The 22238-nt window shown below is 37.7% G+C and overlaps 1 protein-coding gene across 1 annotated transcript in view; it reads left to right on the top strand.

Moving 5' to 3' along the window:
* The window catches only part of KMT2C (lysine methyltransferase 2C), a gene marked incomplete in the record, with an annotated part of 134348 nt that overhangs the window by 86872 nt on the left and 25238 nt on the right, over nucleotides 1-22238 (top strand). The window contains 21 exon segments of the mRNA XM_072413394.1: nucleotides 1010-1174; nucleotides 1260-1369; nucleotides 2131-2184; nucleotides 2268-2480; nucleotides 2744-2872; nucleotides 3630-3749; nucleotides 4480-4610; nucleotides 6229-6406; nucleotides 7240-7296; nucleotides 8436-8540; nucleotides 8811-8858; nucleotides 11185-11322; nucleotides 12117-12149; nucleotides 12255-12398; nucleotides 16211-16349; nucleotides 16541-16755; nucleotides 16965-17038; nucleotides 18179-18358; nucleotides 19019-20459; nucleotides 20462-21234; nucleotides 21561-21889. Coding sequence (XP_072269495.1) covers nucleotides 1010-1174; nucleotides 1260-1369; nucleotides 2131-2184; nucleotides 2268-2480; nucleotides 2744-2872; nucleotides 3630-3749; nucleotides 4480-4610; nucleotides 6229-6406; nucleotides 7240-7296; nucleotides 8436-8540; nucleotides 8811-8858; nucleotides 11185-11322; nucleotides 12117-12149; nucleotides 12255-12398; nucleotides 16211-16349; nucleotides 16541-16755; nucleotides 16965-17038; nucleotides 18179-18358; nucleotides 19019-20459; nucleotides 20462-21234; nucleotides 21561-21889 — 4776 coding nt within the window.

Genomic DNA, 22238 nt, shown 5'->3' with positions numbered 1-22238 from the left:
CAGGTTAGCATAATACTGTCCGGTGATACTAGAGCCCTGAGGTAGGTAGTCCACCAACAGAATACCATCTTTGTCCCAACGGACAACGATTTTTGGGTTGGGAACTTCTTCAGCCGCGGGATCCCACTGTGGCTCTATTCCTTTGACTGATCCTTGGTTTTAGTATCATAGATGTAGAGCCAGGATTCATCCTCAGTCACTAACCTAGCCAAAAAGTCCTGTACAGCTTCAAAATGAGGCAAAACAGCTTTGGATGCTTCAACTCATTCCTTCTTCTGGTCACTGTTCAATCATTTCAGCACCCACTTCACTGAAAGCTTGCGCATGTCTAAGATAGTGGTGATAACAAACCAAACACGCTCCCCTGAGATGTCAAGTATCTGGGCTATCTTTTTTGCGGATATTCGCTGGTCCTCAATAATCATCTCATGGACAGCATCGCAGGTTGCAGGGTCAGTTGAGTTTGGGGGCCGCCCACTGCAGAGCTCATCTTCAACGATGAAATGCCCAGTCTTGAGAAAGGATATCCAGGTTTTTACTGCTGTAGTAAGGACACTTCTCCCCCAGTGTTTGTGACATCTCCGTGTGAATGTCCTTTGCTGACTTTCCCTGGAGAAACAAAAACTTCATGACGGCCCGTAACTCCAACGACGTGAAACTTGCTTGTGTCTATGCCATCACAGCTTCTCACTAAAAGAAAAAACAGTTTTAAAAATCGCAAAAACCGGATATTTGCACAGTTACATACTAAGATATTAGGCTGTCATCTGCCCCCACACTCATTTTTCTATTTCGCCTGAAAGGGGGCAAAGCCAGGAATTTCTCAGCACCCCCTCGTATTTGAATGAATGGCACCACCACTTTTCATTCCAAAGGAAGCATTATCTTTGCTTATTGCAGAGTTATCAATAGTTTAAGATGATTTCCTTGAAAGATAAACATGGAAAATTAAAATCACTTGCATATTGTAAACACCCATTCAAGTCTAAAATGCCACTTTTATACCTAGGTGTGTATCATGTAACAACTGCAAAGCAGTAACACCGGGACTGCGTTGTGAGTGGCAGAACAACTACACACAGTGTGCTCCATGTGCCAGTTTGTCTACCTGCCCAGTGTGTGGCCAGAACTACATAGAAAATGAGATTATTCTCCAGTGCCGACAGTGCGACAGGCAAGTTCTATGTTTTATGTATCAAGAAGCTTTTCTTGTTGGAAGTGTTTTTTTTTGTTTTTTTAACAATTGTTTTATTTATTAGGTGGTCTCATGGCACGTGCCAGAACTTGAACTCTGAGTCTGAGGTAGAGAGTGCAGCTGATGCAGGCTTTGACTGTGCTGCGTGTAAGCCCTTTGGGATACCGGCTCAAGGTAATTGGCCCATTGTGTCCTATTTTTTGTTTGTAAATTCTGTAAGCGATTGTTGGCTTCTTTTATTTCAGTCCTAATGTTAGCCTTCATATAATTCCATTTGATATTTTTTGATTACTAGCGCATTACAAGCAAAGTTAAAAAAAAAAAAAAAAAAAAGCCAGGTAAAAAGAATAAAAAATGTATAATTTTTTCCTACTGGCAATCACTATAACAATGGCAGGCATAACTACTGCTTCCTCATATAATCTGATTGCAGTTTCACAAATCTGGCACTTTAGACTTAAAACCAAAAGGCTTTCTCTGTACTTCCACTTGACCAACCTGCTTAAACTAAACAAGTATGGTTTGATGAAACCTCAATACCAAAATTTGTTAAACACAATTTGGAATATGATGTGAGAGAATGTTAGTAGATGGGCTAGGGAGGCATAGAGATGTAGCAACAATACTGAAATATGGCGAAGTTTGCTATGTTTCTCATTGTTTTATCTTTTATGTGGTTCAACACAATTTTATTAACCCTGTAGCACAATACATTTATCACCCTATGTATTTATTTTGAAAACTATGTATACATTGAAAATCCAAAATGTGTACATTACCGTTTACACCATGTAAAGTTTCTCTTGCAGAGCATTTGGTGTCCTAAAAGTTATTATATATTGTTCTCTACATCTGTTTGTGTAAGCTCAAGTAAAAAAATAACATATATTTACCCATTTAACATTTTTCTGTTTTTTTATTTATTTATTTTTTAGAAAAGACTGACTCTCCAGTGGATGCTCAGATTGTTCCAAAAACTAGGGAACCTGGTAAGAAACATTTCCTTGTCTGTTTCGTATTACTCAGAGGTCTATTTACTACTTACGTTGTTTTGTTTTTTTTTTCTTTTAAGATGTTCTCAAAACCTTCACCCAGGATGGAGTGTGCTTGACAGAGTCAGGACTTTCACAGTTACAGAGTTTAACAATCACAGCACCCAGAAGGAGGCGGTCAAAACCAAAGTTAAAATTAAAAATCATCAAGCAGAATAGTGTAGCGGTTCTCCAGACGCCTCCGGACCCCCAGTCTGAGCATTCTCGTGATGGGGAAATGGATGATAGTAGAGGTAATGTTGTCTTGCTGATAACTGAATTGGTTTTCAATTTATCTAACTTTATTTTTACCAGTCATGCAACTGTTTCTATCAGAACTATTTGTTTACTAGAGGAGTTTGTCCAGGATTTATAAAGACCCCTGGTACACTTTATTTGATGCAAAATCTATGCTATGTAACAAATCCCTTACTAAAACTCAACTGCAATTCACTTACATATTTATGTGATTGTGTTTACATCTATGCAAGAATTAAATGTGGTGTTTGTGTTGTAGAAGGAGATCCAATGGACTGTGATGTGAAATCAGACTCCAGCCCTGAGCGGGAGCCGATTGATGATGAGTCTAAGGGTGCAGAAGTGGTAGATGGAATGAAGAAAAGGAAAAGAAAGCCATACAGACCTGGTATTTATATTTTGTCTATCTAGAAACAAATGTTAATATTGGTATACGTGATTTATCTGAAAATACTAAGTATTACATATGCCCTTGCAGCCATGAAAAAGGCAAGCTTCAAGAAAGAGCAAAAATGTTCAGCTTACTTTACAGCCCTTCTTTAGAAAACATTTAAAACAATTTTTAAAAACCCTTTTTTTCTAACCAACTTGAGACTGTTATGTTTGGTTATACACAGACTGCAGTCATGCAGTGCTTGGCTTTCTTAGGATGCTTGCCTTATTTCTATGTAAGGAAGCCTATATAAATGTATTATGTCATAAATCCCACATGATATTATGAACTTAAAGTTAAAGATATTATGAACAAATAAAGTTAAAGTTTCCCTTTTACAGCCAAGACTTGTGTGACAAGGTGGTGATCAGTGTTCAGTTCATTATCAAGTTGTGTCACTAATGTCTTTTTACAAAAAAAAATCCTGAAACTAGTAACATCAGTTACCAATCAGTGATCACTGTCATTCAGCAGTGTGCTGATTTCATGATGTGTTGTATCCACTGCATTGTCTTGAAAATATCTGTTAAAATTAAAAATTGTTATAAATTAAACAGTCAGATTTTTGCATTGTGTTTGAAGACTCTAATAAGAATGTTTATACCAAAATTTCTGCATTCATGTAAGAGATTAAATTATGGAAATTGGAATGCTGACAAGCCTTAGAAAACATGATAAATAAGATAAACTGATGAGTGTAACCTCCCTCCAGGTATTGGTGGATTTATGGTGCGCCAAAGAAGCCGAACAGGTCAAGGGAAATCCAAGAGATCTCTTTCCAGAAAAGATTCTTCTGGCTCAGTTTCTGAACTTGTGCCAGGCAAAGATGATGGTACGTCCATTTTTATGCTACATATTAGTAGTAAGCCTAGCACACAAGTGGCCCTTGTTTATTAAAATGTCTAAAATAAGAACTGCCTTAGTTGCCTTCCAGCGACCAACCAGATTCAAGCTTTCTTTTTCCCTGTACAATTGATTCTGACTAGTTTTTGTGAGGCAATGAGGACAGGTCTTGTTAAAGTAGATTTCCAGGACAAATGGAGAACCCTATTTACCTTAGTGAAATGGAATGGTCTATACCTCCCACAGCAAGCTTTTAAATCGACAGTTGGTTACAACATTTGACAGACTGGAAGCTCACCAGTGACTCCCATTTAGACAGGGGCACAGCAAGCAAACAAATCTTGTTGCCCGTCTTTTGGAGCTATTGGAAGAGTTCCACCCTGTTGCTACAAAATGGAGAAATTCCATATGGGATTTTCTGTTATCCTGGAAAGCACTTGTGAAGACACTTTGATAAATGAAGCCGTGTGAATTTTAATGCTGGAAAGTTATCAGTGTTTCCCTGTGCAGTGAGCTGTAGATCTGTGTGGCATTTCTGGTGTGCTGGATGTCTTTCCTATTGGTACAACACAGCACAATGCTGTCTGCTATCTGCTCTTATTTAAATATTTTCAAGGTAATAATGCATCCTAAATGTCTGATAAAGCTTGCTATTTCCTTTGCTGCATATATATATATATATTATCATCTTCCTAATTACATTTTGTGTACATCTTAAGCTTGGAATGAACCTCTGCCTGATACTCAAATGGATGAATGCATTCCTAACTCTGAAAACACAGAGAAAATTAGGAAACGTTACCGGAAGAAGAAGAACAAACTGGAGGAAACCTTCCCAGCATATCTGCAGGTAATTGCTGTTTTGTCATTTTAAAACATTTTAGACAATCTGTAAGATATTTGTCTTAGTATGCAGGAGGTCAATGCAAAACATTTGACAAGTTTCTCTGCCTAGTCTAAAATATATGAAATAGGGTAATCACAGGTACACTTTCATATAGGTAGGATAGCTGTGGCATGTGTTAAAATAAGGTGATGTCTGATTAAGACAGGATGTGTTCACCAACTGATTATGGACTCATTTTTACTAGTACATTGCGATGACCCACATGCAGTGAGTGCCAGTGAACATCACATTCATTTTTGCTCTTAATTGCCATTTATTCCTAAATAATATTTTTAGATATTTTCATCTGTCATGTATTGGTGGGTTTGGTGTTAGTGCAATGATTCTCTACAGTTTTAAGATCATCATTCTTCCCATGCTTTGCTTTTAAAACTTTCCAAATCCCTGAACTAGAATGAGTATTCATCTCGGGCATTTGGCAATTACTCATACAACTTGTATCAAAGCTGGCTTCATGCTTGTTTTATGTGTCTGACAAGTACTGAAACCAAGCAGAGTCTGGTTTCAGACAATTAGCATACATTACATTTTAGCGTTCACCAATTGCAACTTTCATAAACCCTTATTATTCATTTTACGTAAATGAAGCACATTGCTTTGCCTTCTACCTTTCTTGCATTGTCCCAAGATGTCTTTCATGTAGTAAAACCACCTTTGTAATGTCCTCTTATCATATTCATACTGTACAATGTACAAGCCTTGAGGGCAATTCATACTTCAGTGCTTTTTAACACACACACACACACACACACACACACACACACACGCCATGCATTTATGCCATGCATTTATGTTCATTGCGTTAAGGCAGTTTGTTAATTTACCATTGAGTAAATTTAAATGTTTACACTCACATGGTCAGATGGCTAGTATATAGGGGCAAACTCCGACAAAAGGTATAAAAGCCAATAATGCTTTTACCATCTGTGTGGCTTTTGGGAACAATGTTAAGAGACATTTTTATGAAATGAACTTAAAGATTTTAACCCAACCACTCATAAAAACGTTCAAATGGTAATGTAATTTTTAGTATTTATAAATCTACAGCTGTCATTAAAATAACACCTGGTACTCCTGTCATGAAGGTCTTTATTCTGGCACTTCCTGTAATAGGAGGGTCAGTCTGGGTCCTTGTCTCTCAAGTGTGCCCTTATGTGTTACCCTTGTCAACGCTTCTGATGTTGACTTCAAGTTGCCCTTTTAACACACATTGCATGGACATGGTTTACTGTTGTCACCCTTTAGTCACTACAAGAAAGCATATATGTAGACAGGAAAAGCCTGTGAGCACTAATATGCAACACAGGATGAGAATTTTTTAACAGATTAATAATTAGCAAATAATTTTGAGGTTACATACTATGAATGCATATCTATATTTCACTACTGTAAGAAAAGAATGCATCCAAAACCTGATTTTATTTTCTGTAAAGGTATAACATGAATCATAACCTATTCTTTTACCATAGCTGAAGTACAGTTTTGGTTTGGATAGTGGTTGCAATGTATCTTATTTCTATAGGTAATTTTATTTAACATGCTGTGTTGATCACTTTCATAGGAGGCTTTTTTTGGGAAAAACCTTTTGGATACCAGTCGACAAAACAAACCAAGCATTGAGAATTTGTCTGAGGATGCCACTCAGCTGGCATACAAAACCAACATTAATGCTACTTTTCTGGATCCTTCTTCTGACCCCCTCCTCAGCTCTGTTGCAACACCCTCCAAAACCACAGACGGTAAGTGTGAAGAGTCAAATGCAGTATTAGGAAGCCTCTATAATAGCCCATTTGCACCATAAATGCATGAACATTCAAAGTATTTGCTAGCATTTATTATTTTGTAAGTATATTTTAACACATTTTGTGTTTTGTAGCGAGTTCTGGATTTTTAGGATTCAAAATGCAGACAGTTTGTCGATCTAAGAGGATTTGGCTTTCTTTTGTGAGAGTTTCCATAAACTACAATAGAAGTTAAAAACGAATATGCTGAGCACATTTACACTATAAATGTTTTACAGAACCTAAAGCTAGACTGGTAGCTGTGATCTCAAGAATTGGTACAGGGTTACGTAGGTTATAATAGAAGAAAAAAAAAACCCTTGATCAACCACACTTCACCCCACAGGGCTAAACTAACAGTTTTGTTACCTGGAAAATAAGCAGCACAACCAAATTTGTTACGACTTTATTTTAAATAATAAAGTATATAGGCCGCTAAGAACCTACTCACCCTTTTGTATTGCTTGATAAACTGTCTGGCTAATGCAGTTTATGGCAGTGTGGTCAATGCTTACTGCAATGCAACAGGTGTGTCACATGTGCCTATTGTCCACCTGGTTTGCTGGTCTGTAACACCTTTCCTGTTCATGATGACAGTGGTTACCCACTGCACTTTAACTATGGAGCAGCATTGTCACCCTAGGCTGCTGACTTGATTTAGGAGTTGTGTAGTCCACAGAAGATGTTTTAGAAAGCTGATAATATTGTTTGAGTTATAGGGTTTATACACATAAAGTTATGGGAATACAGGATTTCTATCAGGATCAACAGGTTTGTTTTTGTATTTTCAGAAAATGTACTTAGCTTGAAAAAAAGAAAACTAATGCAGCCACATCATCTAAGGACAGGTAAGCTGCTATATATTGTATTTTTGTTCTTGAGTTTAGAAATGCTTTAACCGCACCTGCAGACTTACTTCTGCTTTTCTGCAGATGCCTATTTGGCCACTTAAGTTATATAAACACATAAAAAATAGGCACTTACTAGTGCCAGTAAGTAAATTTGCACAGTAAAATATCTATCTTCAAGGCATGCTTAGGGCATAAAACAGAAGCACTGGAGGTCTATAGGACACTGCTTCCTCTTCTGCAAGGAGATCATTTAGCAGCACAGTAGTGACCTACTCAAACTCAGTCCAAATCTGTTGAGACTGTGCCCTAGAACAGTGGTCCCCAACCATTTTGCGGTCCACTAAATGCACGGTGTCCAGAGACACAACCCGCTCACCGCCCTGAGCCTGAGTTGGAGGGGTTGGGAACCCCTGCCCTAGAAGATATCATGGTACAGACATACAACTATAATCTACAAAACAGACATACCTAGTCACACAGCTTTTTTTTATCAGGAAAATCAAATTAATTTTTAATCATTGAGGACTTCTTTGGCACGATTAACATTTCTAGATTTTTTGGTAGAATGACAGATATTCAGGTCCACTTTAATTTGTATGCAATTTAAAGACATTTTTTCCAAGGAAGGTAGGAAATTTATGGTTCTTGTCCAATTAAGGGGTTGGACCATTTATATTCTAACTTGTGAGACACAACAGGGGGTAAGAGAGGGAGATATCCCAGAGCATTAAAAAAAATTTGCCTAAACGTTTGTCATCAAAACAGGTTTCCCCATTGAAAGATTGTCCCTCATCTTCTGCTGCCTGTGTCAGCTCTAAATTTGAAACCTTTTTCCCCCCCTAAAGACATAGTTCACCAGGCTTGAGAAGGGGACATAGAATTTACTGTTGATAAGGCTTTTATCATATATATATATTATAAATCAGCTTAATATACACAATATAATGACACATTCATTAGTTTGTGGCAATTATTGTACATTAGGCACTTCAAATTCTATACGCCTTGGTAGCAAACTGTAATTTTGTTACCATAAAATTATAAAAACAAATCTACAAAGGAAAAATACTAATTGCAGCATTTTTAGAGTTCTGTTTTGTGACATATATTTCTTTTTACTTCTGTCATTCCCCAAGGTGGTCCTCTGGATCCTTTAGCAGATCTGTCCGAAGTTTTGAACACCGACGATGACCTATTCGGAATTCTTTCTGATGACCTTGCAAAATCATCCACTCAGACTGGTAGGTTTTTCTTCATTCTGATTAATCGAATTGTTTCCCAGTAGAAAAATTATATTGTCCAGTAATGGTTATTAATTCCCTTAAGTAAACATGTTTGGTTATATCTGCTTTTTACCTGCTTATAATATGTAGTATATTTTGCTTTTTCATTTGTTTTGCTTTGGTCACTGATTTTAAGCATGTTGCCTCACAAATTCACCTTTTCTTTATTGTCACCTCCACTTTTTCTTTATTATAATCATCCATTTTATCTGGTTTTGGGTTCTGTAGGTCTTGATTTATGCCCTTTCCAGGTTGAAAATTCATCCTCTCCTTTTGGTAAGATGGACAAAAGAAACCCCCCTTCTTTCTTGCTAGATAACTGGTAGCTCTTCTATCTGCTAGCATTCTGTGTGCATGAGGTATACTATTTTGCTTGTGTGTCTTGTCTTTGTAACATATTTCTCCTTGATCACAGAAATCTTTGCTGTTTAGTGAATAATAGTTTTTACTCTTCTTTAATCTGCCACCTGTAGTTAGTTCTAGTACAGGAATTCCAACTGTTGTCCCATAGTAGATTTCCTAAAAATCTTAAGACACAAGATTTTTACTTTTTTCCTGAATGTATGTAGTTTAATACTTTTGTATTTTTACATGTACCTTTTTTGGCATTGTAAAATGCAACCTAAAGCACAGTACCATTGTGAAAGTTTTACTGGAAAAAATTCAGTTTAGTGCTTTGATTAGTATACATGTACAATCCAAAAGTGCATAAGTACATTCCAGTGCACAAAGGCAGCAGTACAAACTTAAATCAAGTCTTTGGAAATTACATTTTGTAAATGGTAACTGTTGCCATTGTCATTTACGTACCAGATTAAAGGTGCAATACAAAATGGTACCTTGTGTTGACTGAAAACATTATACAAGAGTAGAACTCCCCTTCAAATCAAAATCTGCCTAAACCAGCACTTTTCTGCTGGTTTTTAAAACCAGTCCTAGTAATTTTTTAAATATCTATTATCATTATGGGAAGACTTCCTTAAAATGCACAGACTAAATAGACTGATCTTCCTAATCAAACACCTATAAATATTTGTGTTTTAGTGGAAGTCATTGGGAGGAATACTGTGTCTGTGCCTGAAGCTTACATGTTTATTATGCCGGAAGCACTCGGTAAACATATGTGCTATAAGCAACGGACATTGTAATTTAGCAAAAGTATTGAAGAACAAATACCGGTGTCAGTCTTAAAATGGAACCAGCCTTGGGGATTATAAAATTTGCCATTGCTGAACTAGATCTAATAAAAATGCTTGTTGCCTCGATGTAAAGCTGAACTTTTAGTCACACACCTGAGAACAATGTTGTTAACTTGAGCCAAAATAAGCTGCACACCTATATTGTATGCTTATTCTGCTATTATTCTACTATTGATTGTTGATACTAAAGAATAGGTTGTTGAACACTAATCAGGCAATCCATAATTTTTAAAGCCAGGCCAGCAATGGGGATCCGCATAATCTCCGTTTTCTGTCCCCTTGGATAGAAGGCTCAGGCTGTCAGTGGGGTCTTGACTTCTGTGGATAGGCCATGTTTTTTCCCAGTGGTAGGCTATTCTTCCTGCCATTCAAGTGTTAGCTGCTAAATCTCATACTGCCCTCCAGTCATTTAACCTAAAGTCAGGGTAGGGCATAGGCTGCTCAAACATAAATCCATTTCCATACAATTCCAACCAACTTTTAATCTTTAATGTAATTAAAACAACTAGGGGGACCCCACCCTTAACTATAGCTCCATCAACTGACAAACTTTACTCACTTTCATGGGTTTAAATATAGGTAATAGATTGAAATAGTGTTATATGTTTTGTAAAAAAAAAAAAAAAGATTTATCCCGTACGTACGAACATACATATATACATACATACATACATATATACATACATACATACATATATACATACATACATACATACATATATACATACATACATACATATATACATACATACATACATATATACATACATATATACATACATACATACATAAATACATACATACATACATATATACATACATACATGCAAAGAGAATTTTCGTCACATTTAGTTTATCATGGATAGACTTTGTGGTTTATTGCATAGGGAAGTTAAATTCATCCATCTGTATTTTGGAATTGAGCTACCGTAACCCATCACCTAGCCTTTTATTACTAACATTTACCTAAACACAATGTATTGTATACCTGGTCATATACAACGTCAGTTGGTTATGTGTGGCCTGTAAAAAGGTTTTTTTTTCTGTGCAGCTTGTTCGTCTTTGCTAAAAAGTTCCATTTTATCTCCCACAGTTTTTTAGTTTGATTCTATAAACAAGTCAGTTTAGTAGTTGATTTAAAATTAGGTTCCAATCCAAAGTAGCTATCTGATGTGCAGTCACCTTCTGCCTTTTATGTTTTTGGGATTTGAGCCATGAGATTTCCCTGGGGTTTATGGGGTTCCCACCCACTGTTGTCTGCACTTGCTTCTCGTCTTGTCTGTGAGAGAATAAAGAAGCTCTATCAGTGGTAAAACTATAGATGGTGAAATACAGGGATTGTACTGGGAAGACATCCATCAATGTGAATGCTTATATTTGCTTGTCTTTATTTTTTCTTGCAGCTGGACTTGATGTAGGTACAATATCAGATGATTCATCATCACTGCCTCAAGCTAGTCTCCCCCAGAGCTCTCGGCCATTAAGTGAGGACCAACTGGATGGGATTCTCAGCCCAGAACTAGACAAAATGGTTACAGATGGTAAACCCTGCTTCGCTGTTTGCTTTGTTAACCACTCCATTGTCCTAATGGAGTTTGATTTAGAAGCCTTATAAAGTTTTTTATGCAGTCTGATTTTCCTTAATTTCGGGGACAGAAAGTTCTGATCTTTCTCTCCAGTGAGAAAACTTAACGTAGAAAAATATCTTTTCTTAGTAAATTGGGAGAAGAGTCAAATAATTTGAGACTATTATTAGTATTTCTGTTTTCCTGTCCCAGTGATAACTGCACCCCTTATGTTATGTACTGCTGTCACAAGCTGCAAGTGAGATTTAATCATTCCAACATGCTCTCTGACATTAACACCTAGTATTTCTTTAATATTTACTTTTTTTTAAGTTTGTCCAAAACTAGAAAGAAGCAGAATACTTTTTTTTAATTACGCTATAACATACAGAAAAAGCTAGGAGTGAATGACTGGATGCAATTGGAAAACCATGTTGGTCGTCTCCTTAGATATCAAGATTGTAATTGTAAATGACCTGCTCTACTATGTAGGTGCCTTTCAAGCTGATGTTAGAATCAAATGTAAAATATTCTTCCTAAGGTAAAGATACCTAGATATATGTATCATCACATGGAGCAATACAGAAGACATATAGAAATTTTCTTATTTGTAGGAACCAGTATTTTTGTAATTTTTAAATTTGCACTCAAGAACAACCACCAAAAATGGATTGCAGCTTTCTTTTTGCCATGAGCCTTTTTATTGTACATATGCTTATTTTTAGATTTTAAGTTATACTGATATTTTTTTTCCTTTTCCCCCTTATCAGGTGCAATTTTGGGAAAATTGTATAAAATTCCAGGTAATTATGACCATCCTAGGTTTCACTTTAACTTCACTCCAAATGATTTTCGCTAGAATACATCTTTTAAATATTTGGTGCCTGCTCTTTTTGTTGGGTTTGCAGAACTTGAAGGAAAGGAGGTTGAAGATTTATTTACTGCTGTGCTGAGTCCTGTAGCCACCCATCCGCCATCTTTGCCACAACCGCCACCACCTTCAGCTCATCCTCATCCTCCACATACACAGCTCTTGCCTTTGCAAAACCAGGGTAAGTCGAAGTCCTGGTTCCAGCCTTTGCCCTTTAAAAGCCTGGTAAAGATGTTTGGCAAATTCTAGGCTCACTTTCTCATACGTTTTCCGCTGTCATTATTATTTTCTTTTGGTTGCTGTGGCAACATGTTTTACCAGCAGCTGGGGAGAGCATAGAGTCCATGGTCTGTTTTTAATATTTTTTTTTAATCTTTTCTATTTAATATTTATTTAAAAAAATACATGGCACCTCCATGACACACATACTGGACCTGTGCAAACCAGTAGACAGGCTTGTCTCTCCTAATGCTAATAGGGGGAAATAAATGTGGATTTCATTCTACAGTATGCAAGTCAACTAAACCAGCATCTGGTTTGTAAACTGTCAGCAGTCTTCAAGTGGTAAATATTAATATTTTGTATATAGAGCTGTCTACACTTACCTTTATATATCTGTTGGGTGGGTAGGTCTTGCTTGGTAAAGCAGCTTTGTTTGCTTAGAGCAGGCACCCCATGGGTTCCATCATTTCTTCATCCTTTCTACTCCATATAATAACCAAACCTTTGGGTCTTAGTTGATAAGGTTTATAAATAACACAGTGTGGAAACACCCCACAGCACTGGAATCCCCAATTTTTTATTCTTTGTTATATATGTTTTTTTTTCTTCCATTTACCCTTTACCCTTTTCTTATATATTTCTTATATATTTCTGCTGTATAGGGACGTTTTTCAGTTAATAATATTAGTGTTTGAAAGAAGCCTGGTAACAATATAAAGCTAGCCTCACAAAGACATCCAGGTTGTTTTCTCTGTACTTTGGGAAAAAAATCCTTCAGTGTCAGGTTATGGTCTGCAGGAAGCCCAAAGGCCTAACTGTGACATGTCAATTTGGCATAATACTTTTATGTAGGAAGAGGGAGCGTCCCAATCAAACATAAAAACACAGTAGGAAGGCATATTGCCACATTTACATCCTTAGAGAACTGACACAAAAATTAATGCTGAAAAATTGCATAACACTGTGCTTATTATTTGATGTTTATAATGTTTGATGAATTAGTTCAATCTGTCAACGCTGTGTCTATTGCAGATCTATATATATTTTTTTTTAAGGGATTTAGCCTAAACAGGTCAAGGGATTAAGGTCTTTGGGTATATGCAGCTTGCTTTCACTAGTAATTTAGCCTGCATTTAAGGTCAATTTGAGGTACTTCAAGTGCTTTTGACCACCAGTTGACCTCATTATGGTCTGCATTGTTAAGCTGCATCAGCCTGCTGGGAAAAAGAGGCAGTGAAGCTGAACTGTGACTAAGGGATTTAGGGAAGTTGTACCACAATTAAATGCTGTTACAGATTTGTTTGAGAGGTGAGCCATACCACTATGTTTTTGAATATTTGCTTTCATGGTGGTGAAGGTTCTTCTGAAACAGCATAATTTAGAATTTTTTTCAAGTGTTTTTACAGCCAAAACGTTCTTTAGATTTGGATAAAATAGTGATTGATTAGAACCTTTTGCAGCCCTTGTCCCAGAGGTACACCTACTTGATTTGTCTTGTTAATCATTAGAAAATTTCTGCTTTTACCAGAATGTGAATAGATGCTATAATCTTCCAATAGGGATGCTTTTTTTCAGGTGACAACCGACTAGGAAGGTATTGCCATCATAATTTCTATTCACTTCCCGTTTAGTCTATAGATAGGCAAAAAAGAGGGTTTCCTGACTCTATATCAATTAAAAAGAAAAGTTTTGGCTTTTGGTAACTCAGACTTTGCACTGCTGGATCCCAGGTTCGAATCTTGGCCAGGAGACTATCTGCATAGAAATTGCAGGTTCTCCCCGTGTTTGCGTGGGTTTCTTCCAGGTACTCCAGTTTTCTCCCACATTCCAAAAACATGTGGTTAGGTAATCAGCTTCCCCTTAAAATTGACCTTAGACCAGTGGTTGGCAACCTTTTCAGTCTCGCAGACCACTAAAATTCCCTGCTCCTGACTGCACATGCGTGGGGAGCCAGGTGTCAAAAAAAGGGGAAGAAACCTTGCCCGTAGTGATGTCGTCATGACATAACCCCGCCCACCCTCCCATCGCAGATCGGAGCCTGCAATGGGAGAGTGGGCGGGTTGTGTCCAGGGACACAACCCGCCCACTTCCCTGAGCCTGGGATCCGTACCAGGGACATGGTCCGCGGCTCTGGCCTGTGTGCCCCGCCAGCAGGGTCCTTCTCCTGACCCCACTCGGGCGCACTAGTCAGAGCCGCAGATCACCAAAATTTTCTCGCGGACCACCGGTTGGCGACCGCTGCCTTAGAACTGTATTAGACATGACTGAGGTAGGGACTTTAGATTGTGAGCTCATTTGAGGGACAGCTAGTCACATGACTATGGACTTTGTAATGCATAATATGTTGGAGCTATATAAATACGATGTACTAATGATAATAACTCATGCTATTGATACCTACTGCATTGAATTTCTACATGGGTGGCAGGACTGTTGTATATCTTTACATCAATTGGATATACCATACATTATTTTTCACTGCTACCTAAAAATACATTGGTTAGAACAATGTTGCTTCTGTTAATCTGAACAATTCTCCCAATAAAATGAAAGTAAAAAGAAAAAAAGTTTTTTCCTCTAGATATGATAAATCATGATTCATTGTGCAGTCATCTGCCCTGCCCCCTGTTCACTTTCCATAAAACCAATTCCACCTAAAAATGTTTTTCCTTTTTGTTGGTGGGTTGAAAATAAGGACTACTTATTTTTTTATTTTTTTTTTTATTTATATTTCTCAGAGGCTATAAAGGGCTTTAAATGAGTCCCAGCACTACACATAGACGGCAGTTATTACAAATGTCTTTTTCCTACAATGGTTTCTCTGGTGTGTTCTCCATATATAATTCAGAATTTCATCTTCTAACAAGTTATAGAAAATCACATATAAATTAGATCTTACAAAATGCTTCCTAATCGTTTCAAAGCAAAAACATTTTTTTTTTTATTTTTTTTTTTATTTAAAAAACACATAAAAACCCAATACAGGGAATAACTTAGTATGTTGGCACTCACCTAAAGTAAAACTGTAACTGCTCATATTACTAATAGATTATCAAACAATATTAGATATTTTTTAAGAAAACACCCAAAGATTTCCATGGCACATTTCATTACAACATAGAAGGATACAGAACTTTATATATTTATGTTTTATATTTATATATAAAAACTTTATATATTGGAGACTCCTTTCTCAGGAGTTAAGTTGGAGGCAGGCAAACACTGAAACTTAAATCAATATTTATAAAGATCATGCCATAAATCTCTCCATTCAAATGAATTTCCATGATGATAAACTTACATGTAAATACGCCGAAGAGCCACCAGAAAAGTTTAGCTAAAACCAAAGAATTTCTCTGATTGAATAAAAGTGCAAGAGATTAAATGTTTAAGGTAATCCGTGTGTGGAAAGGCTAACATGCCTCAAGCCTGGTAATAGGTTACACAGGTAATAGGTTTCAGGTTGTTTGCATCTTATCATTAAACGTGCAGAATTTTCAGGGATACAGCGATGAAAGCACTGTTGGTGTACACAACAGACATTTTATGCACCATGTTATATAGTTGTTTGCTTCATATGGTTTGGTTACAGTTTTGCTTTTAGTGAAATTCATAACCTATGCACTAGTTTCTAGCTAGCAGGAGTTTACTGATTGATATTTTGTTTCCTGCATTGCTTTTTAAATATCAAAACTTAGTATGCATTTTTGATATAATAAAATTATTTTTTTTTAGTAAAAAGAAACAGCATTTTTGTTTTAACTTTTTAAGGTGATGGCCTTTTTCCAAGAATGCCCATGGTGAATGGCTTGTTGCCACCCAATCCTCATTTACCACATAATTCTCTAGGCCCAGGACATGGACTTGGTTCTTTCTCCCCCATTACACAACCACCATTTCCAGACAACAGGTACTTTTGTTACTAGTTTCATTTCTGTGTCATTAATGACAGTTTTTCTTTTCTTTTCTGCTTTTAGAATGTCTCCTCATGTAGTCAGACTTGTTCTTTTGTGTATGAATGACATTTTCACAGCTGTTGTCTATCCTCATTTTGTACACCATATAAATCAGTAAGTCTAATAAAAGTTTCTATTGTAACAGGGATAAAAACCCACTATACCACGGCATGGTGAGTGATCCCACAAATGTGTGGTCAGCACAGGCTCCAGTTGTAGAGCCTGAGGGAGACACTATGTCCAGTGCTCAAAGAAGTACACAGAAATGGGAGAAGGAAGAAGCCCTTGGGGAAATGGCAACTGTGGCCCCTGTTTTATATACCAATGTTAATTTCCCACATCTAAAGGAAGAGTTTCCCGGTAAGACAACGTAAAAAATGTATTTTTCTAAGCCTCACAATGATCAGGTGATCAAGGTTAAAGGAAAACCTGTTATAATTTCTGTTTTGCTTGTTACAGTTTGATCCATTCTTTCTGTAGACAATTTTCATCACAAGGCTACTTATCTGTCTTCATATGTAGCCTTTTTGTTGCCCACAGCTAGTTGTGACTAATTTTTCTTGCTCTAGATTGGTCTACACGAGTGAAACAAATTGCAAAACTCTGGAGAAAAGCCAGCTCACAAGAAAGAGCCCCATATGTGGTAAGTAGCTCTAAAACTTTAAATGACAATAATTTGGGTTGGAAAAAAGTAACTATAACAAATTTGCGTTTTTACAAATGGTAACAGCAGATTTTTCTATTTTTTTTAGTGAATAGAATACAGCCTGTGATTAGTAATGTCTGCCTTCTAAACTTCCACCCTCCACATCCCCGTTTTGTTGTCAAACACCATAACATTTTCTAGGGTCTTTAACCTCCCTAGAGGTAACCCCGAGTGTGACTCGTGGTGGAAAAAAATTGCTAAAAGTGGTAACCCCGAGTCACACTGGGGGTATGTAAACCTATGGGAAGGTAATAGTAAATAGAGCCTTACCTGATCCGCCGGCGTCCAGCGCCGCAACGTCTGTCTTTTCTTCTTCCTCCGGCCGGCTTCTGCATCCGATGAGTCACCAGGGGAGTTCCCGCTGACGTCGGTGCGTGTGTACGTTGCTGGTGGGGCGGGAAATTCAAAATCCATTTGTATTGCATTCAATACAAAATAACTGTATTGAATGCAATGGATTGGATTGGATATATAGATCTTTTTAATTTATTCAATTTATTGTTTTTTTTTATGATTTTGTGTTTCAAACTTTATTATACTCATACTATTATACTGTAAAATAAATTTTCATGAAAAACAATGTACCGCTTTTAGACATAAAACGGAAAGACCATAAAACCGGAAAGAAATGAACCGCTAGGGAGGTTAATAATGGATCTAGGTGACAGAGCTTATGGTTGTTAGATATGGCTTCCATATTATGTCTCCTATTCATCAAAAGTTTAAATTCCCTCCAGTTTATTTTTTGCATTCTGTGTAAAGGAAATCTCCCAAAGTAAGGAATTACAAATCTTATAGCAGGTAAAAAAAATTGTTTTAAATGGATTTGGCTGTTGCTCAGAATTCCTCGTTAGAGTTTGCATGAATGGTGAAAAGTTGAAGATAGGTTCTATTTGGATTTTTTTATATAATGGGTATTGCTTTTAAAAGAGACCTTAAACCAAGAGTTTGGGGACATTATCGTCCAGGGTTCTAATGTATAAAATCTTCAGATATATTAAACCCTTTTGTATTTTTATATAACGCTTTTGATTTTAACTTTATGGTAAATGTAATGGTACTTATTCTTGTTTTAAGCAAAAGGCCAGGGACAACCGTGCAGCACTGCGAATCAACAAAGTGCAAATGTCAAATGACTCATTAAAGCGCCAGCAGCATGAGATCATTGACCAAAACGCTCGAATCGATACTGATCCATTCAAAGATCCCCTGAAGCAGAGAGAGTCTGAGCATGAACAAGAGTGGAAGTACAGACAGGTACAGCCTTGCTTTTAAAAAAAAATGTGTGAAAATGCTGGAGGATAGGCTTGATTGCATTCTTTTCATAAATAGTTGTTTTAGACTTCTGTGAGTGAATTGGTGAACACCATACTTGGTCCCCGAATATTATGCATAGCCCAGCATACTATATTAAAACACAATAGTATCGAACTAAAAATTGCTGTTTGGGCTTAAACATGCCGTTGAAAAAATTACCTTAGATTGTTTCCCTTTAATTTTTTTTGTTGGGCCAGATAGGGTTTTAGAAAAGCATCTTGGCACACCATGAGCATTTAGGCACACCTGAGCTGTATGTACATTTAAAATAAAAAGCCTCATAAATTCTTAATATTTATTTGAAGATGCATGAGTGACATAGAGCATCCATCAATGTGCCTGTATCAGTGAAGTAGGCTCCTCATGTTGCTTTCTTTTAGCAAGCTTTCTATGAAGTCAAGATGTTCTCTGCGTGTGCAGTGATCCCAGCCGCGGTTACCTTCTCTCAAGTAGCATAAATGAAACACTGAGAGGGGAGTTATTGAACAGGGAGTCAGGGGCAGAAAGTTACTTCTTCGCTTGTCCATTCAGATAAAAAAAAAGAAAGTGTCAACAGCAAAAACGCCTGCTAATGACTTTTCTTACTTTATATAATTGCAGCAAATGCGTCAGAAAAGCAAACAGCAAGCAAAGATCGAAGCAACCCAGAAACTTGAGCAAGTAAAAAATGAGCAGCAACAGCAGCAGTTTGGGTCCCACCAACATCTAAGTCAGTCAGGAAATGATACTCCAAATAGTGGCAATCAGAGTCCTTTAACACCTCAACACAGCAGTGGCAACATGTCACCAATTCAGCAGAACTTTAATAAAGACGCATTTACCAAATCTTCATCATTTTCTGATGATGTTTTTCTTAAACCACAAGCTCCACCTCCAACTCCCACTAGAATACCATTACAAGATCCTCTTCAGTATTCTCAACCACATTCACCACAGATGTTTTCTCCTGGATCTAACAACTCCAGACCATCATCTCCCTTTGATCCCTATGCTAAAATGGTAGGGACACCACGACCTCCACCTATCAGTCAGAATTTTCACAGAAAGAACTGTGGATCCCCCCTGGATATTTGTCCTTCTAGGCACATACCTGGGAGTGAGTCCTCTGATACTAGACCATCTCCTGTAAGGGACTCTTGTTTATCCCCTTCTACCACTGATTCCTCCTTAAAGATAGGAGATGTTCAGAAGAACATGGGCCCAGCTGATCCTTTTTCTAAACCATTAGGACTGTCAAGATTGCCTCATAACACTGATCAAATGATGGATGGTTCACTGGGTCCAGGAAACGATTCTTTTTCAAAACATTCTTCCAGATCTGAAATATATCAAAGACCGCAAATGCAACAAAAAGTGGATCCCTATTCAAGGCCACCTCTCACCCCTACACCGGGTGTTTCACCTGGCAGCCCTGCACCTTTTAAAACACCTTTGCGCCCACCTCAGTCACCACAGGAATCCTATAATTTACTACCCACAACACCTCGACGTATTTCCTCAGACCCATATGAAAGACCAGTTTTGACTCCAAGACCTGCTGAAACTTTTTCACATGACCTTTATACCCAAGCACCTCATCGTACTTTAAATGAACCATTTGCACATCCCCCTAGACTATTGCGGCAACATAGCGACCCTCAGTCAGCGTCTTTGTCTCGTTCAAATTCACAGGATCCATATGCTCAGCCTCCCGGAACTCCACGTCCAGCAAATAACCCATATTTAAAACCATCAACTACTGCAAGACCAACAGCAGTGGACTCTTATCTTCAACAAGCCCCCACGCTAAGACAGCCAGTGCAAACAATGGATCTATACAATCAGCCTCCATCTACTCCTAGGCCAATTATGGGAGATGTGTTTATTCAACCATCTATGAATAAGAGGCACCATGAGTCCTTTGCAGCCTCACCTGCACGGAATAACATGGATCCATATTCTCAGCCACCTCTAACTCCAAGGCCGGTTCCATCAGATCCATACATTCAGCCTCCTGGAACCCCAAGGCCACCACCTTCAGATCCATACGCTCAGCCTCCTGGAACCCCCCCTCAACTCCTAGGCCAGCTCCCTCAGATCCATATTCACAGCCACCAGCAACTCCAAGACCAGCACCCACAGATCTGTATGCTCAGCCATCCTCAACACCAAGGCCTGTTTCTTCAGATTCTTATGTTTTGCCATCTTCAACCCCAAGGCCAATGCCTTTAGACCCCTATTCCCAACCTTCTAGTACTCTTCAAACAGTACTTGCAGCCCCCTATTCTCAACCCCCTGGGACACCAAGACCTCTTCCCACAGATTCTTACTCTCAACCTAATCGAACTACCAGACATGTCCTTTCTGACCCCTATGCTCAACCACCAAGAACTCCAATGCCCGTTTGTCCAGAAAACTTTATTCGTTCCCCAGTGGTTCGCCCAGTGTTGATGCCGAACCAAGAGTCATTTCTGCATAATGCACAAAACAGAGGGGCTCTTTTTATCAGAACAATAGAAGGAAGCTCCCCAAATCCTCGACTAACAGGCCCAGTTTCATCAGAACTGTTTAGTCATTCATCTTCTAGCCTTAACCAGGACCCCTATGATCAGCCTCCATTGACACCTCATATACAGCCAGGGGAAGCATTTGGGGATTCCCATGATATTGGAGATCAGCAAAGAACTTTTCAAGAGGAAACGTTTGGTGGATCTTCCAATATTTCAGCAAGCCCTCAAGGTCAGCAGTTTGGTAATATTTCACAAATGCCTGGCTTACCTGATGCTCAGAATTCATTAAACTTACCTATGGCAGAATCTGAAGAAAAAGCAAGACAGGTACACACTTTCTTTATTCTTTACAAAATAAACATTGTGTATTTGAATATAGTTAAGTGAATATTTTTTATCCTTTGATGTTTTTTGGTGGGTAAAACCCAATCTTTTTTTGAGATGTTGGTATTTGTTCATTTATCCTGGAAGTTTTAGAACCTCAAACATGTATTTTTTTTTCTACAGTTCTTCATAAGTTTTCTATTTTTTTTCCCAGAGTTTTTCTGTAATAGACCACAATATTAAAACAAACATTTGAGATGTATTGTGTATATATTTAAAGTTCTAAAAACTCAGAGTTTATATAACGTGATATTTTAAAACCTTTACAGCGTCAAAAATTAAGAGAGATAATACTGAGACAGCAGCAAACCAAGAATGCTGTTCGACTTGAGAAAGTGTTGGATCCACTGCAGATGGCTCAGGGTTCACACCCCTCCCAGTGGCAACAAGACAATCCACATCGGCAACATGAAGTCTTTAGTAGACCTCCACCTCCTTATCCTGGAAATATAAGACCTCAAATTGGTCCTAAAGGGAATCCACGTTTTTCTGCTTTTCCCAAAGAGCAGCGTAGTTCATTTCCTGGTAGTGCCCAGTTTACCAGGCCCCCATTCACTGGAGACATGAGCATTGCTATGCGACCACCTCCTAGCCAAAGGTACACTTACATTTTGTTATTTACATTGAAGATAAGCAGACAATATGTACTTAATGAACCCTTGTAGAAAAATGTATCCTGGTATTTTTAAATTTCAAGAAACCTGAAGGAGCCCACCACCATAGTCAATCAAAGATCAATTTGGCTTTGATGCACTTCTCATTAAAAAAGATTAGGTACTTTTGTAAAGAGGTAACAATACATGAGCGACTGTCAGTTTCTCAATGACCCATAAAGTTCAAAATCATGAGAATTTTCTTTTCAGCTATATCCCAACCCTGCTCAAGACAGACAATTGAAAAGCTTGTATTGCTTATATGTAAATATATATAATATATGAAATTTCACT

The sequence above is a fragment of the Pyxicephalus adspersus genome, chromosome 5 (genome assembly GCF_032062135.1).
Source record: "Pyxicephalus adspersus chromosome 5, UCB_Pads_2.0, whole genome shotgun sequence".
NCBI classification, from domain to species: domain Eukaryota; kingdom Metazoa; phylum Chordata; class Amphibia; order Anura; family Pyxicephalidae; genus Pyxicephalus; species Pyxicephalus adspersus.
Note: the sequence above shows the minus strand (reverse complement) of the source record. Positions and strands in the feature narration are given on the sequence as shown.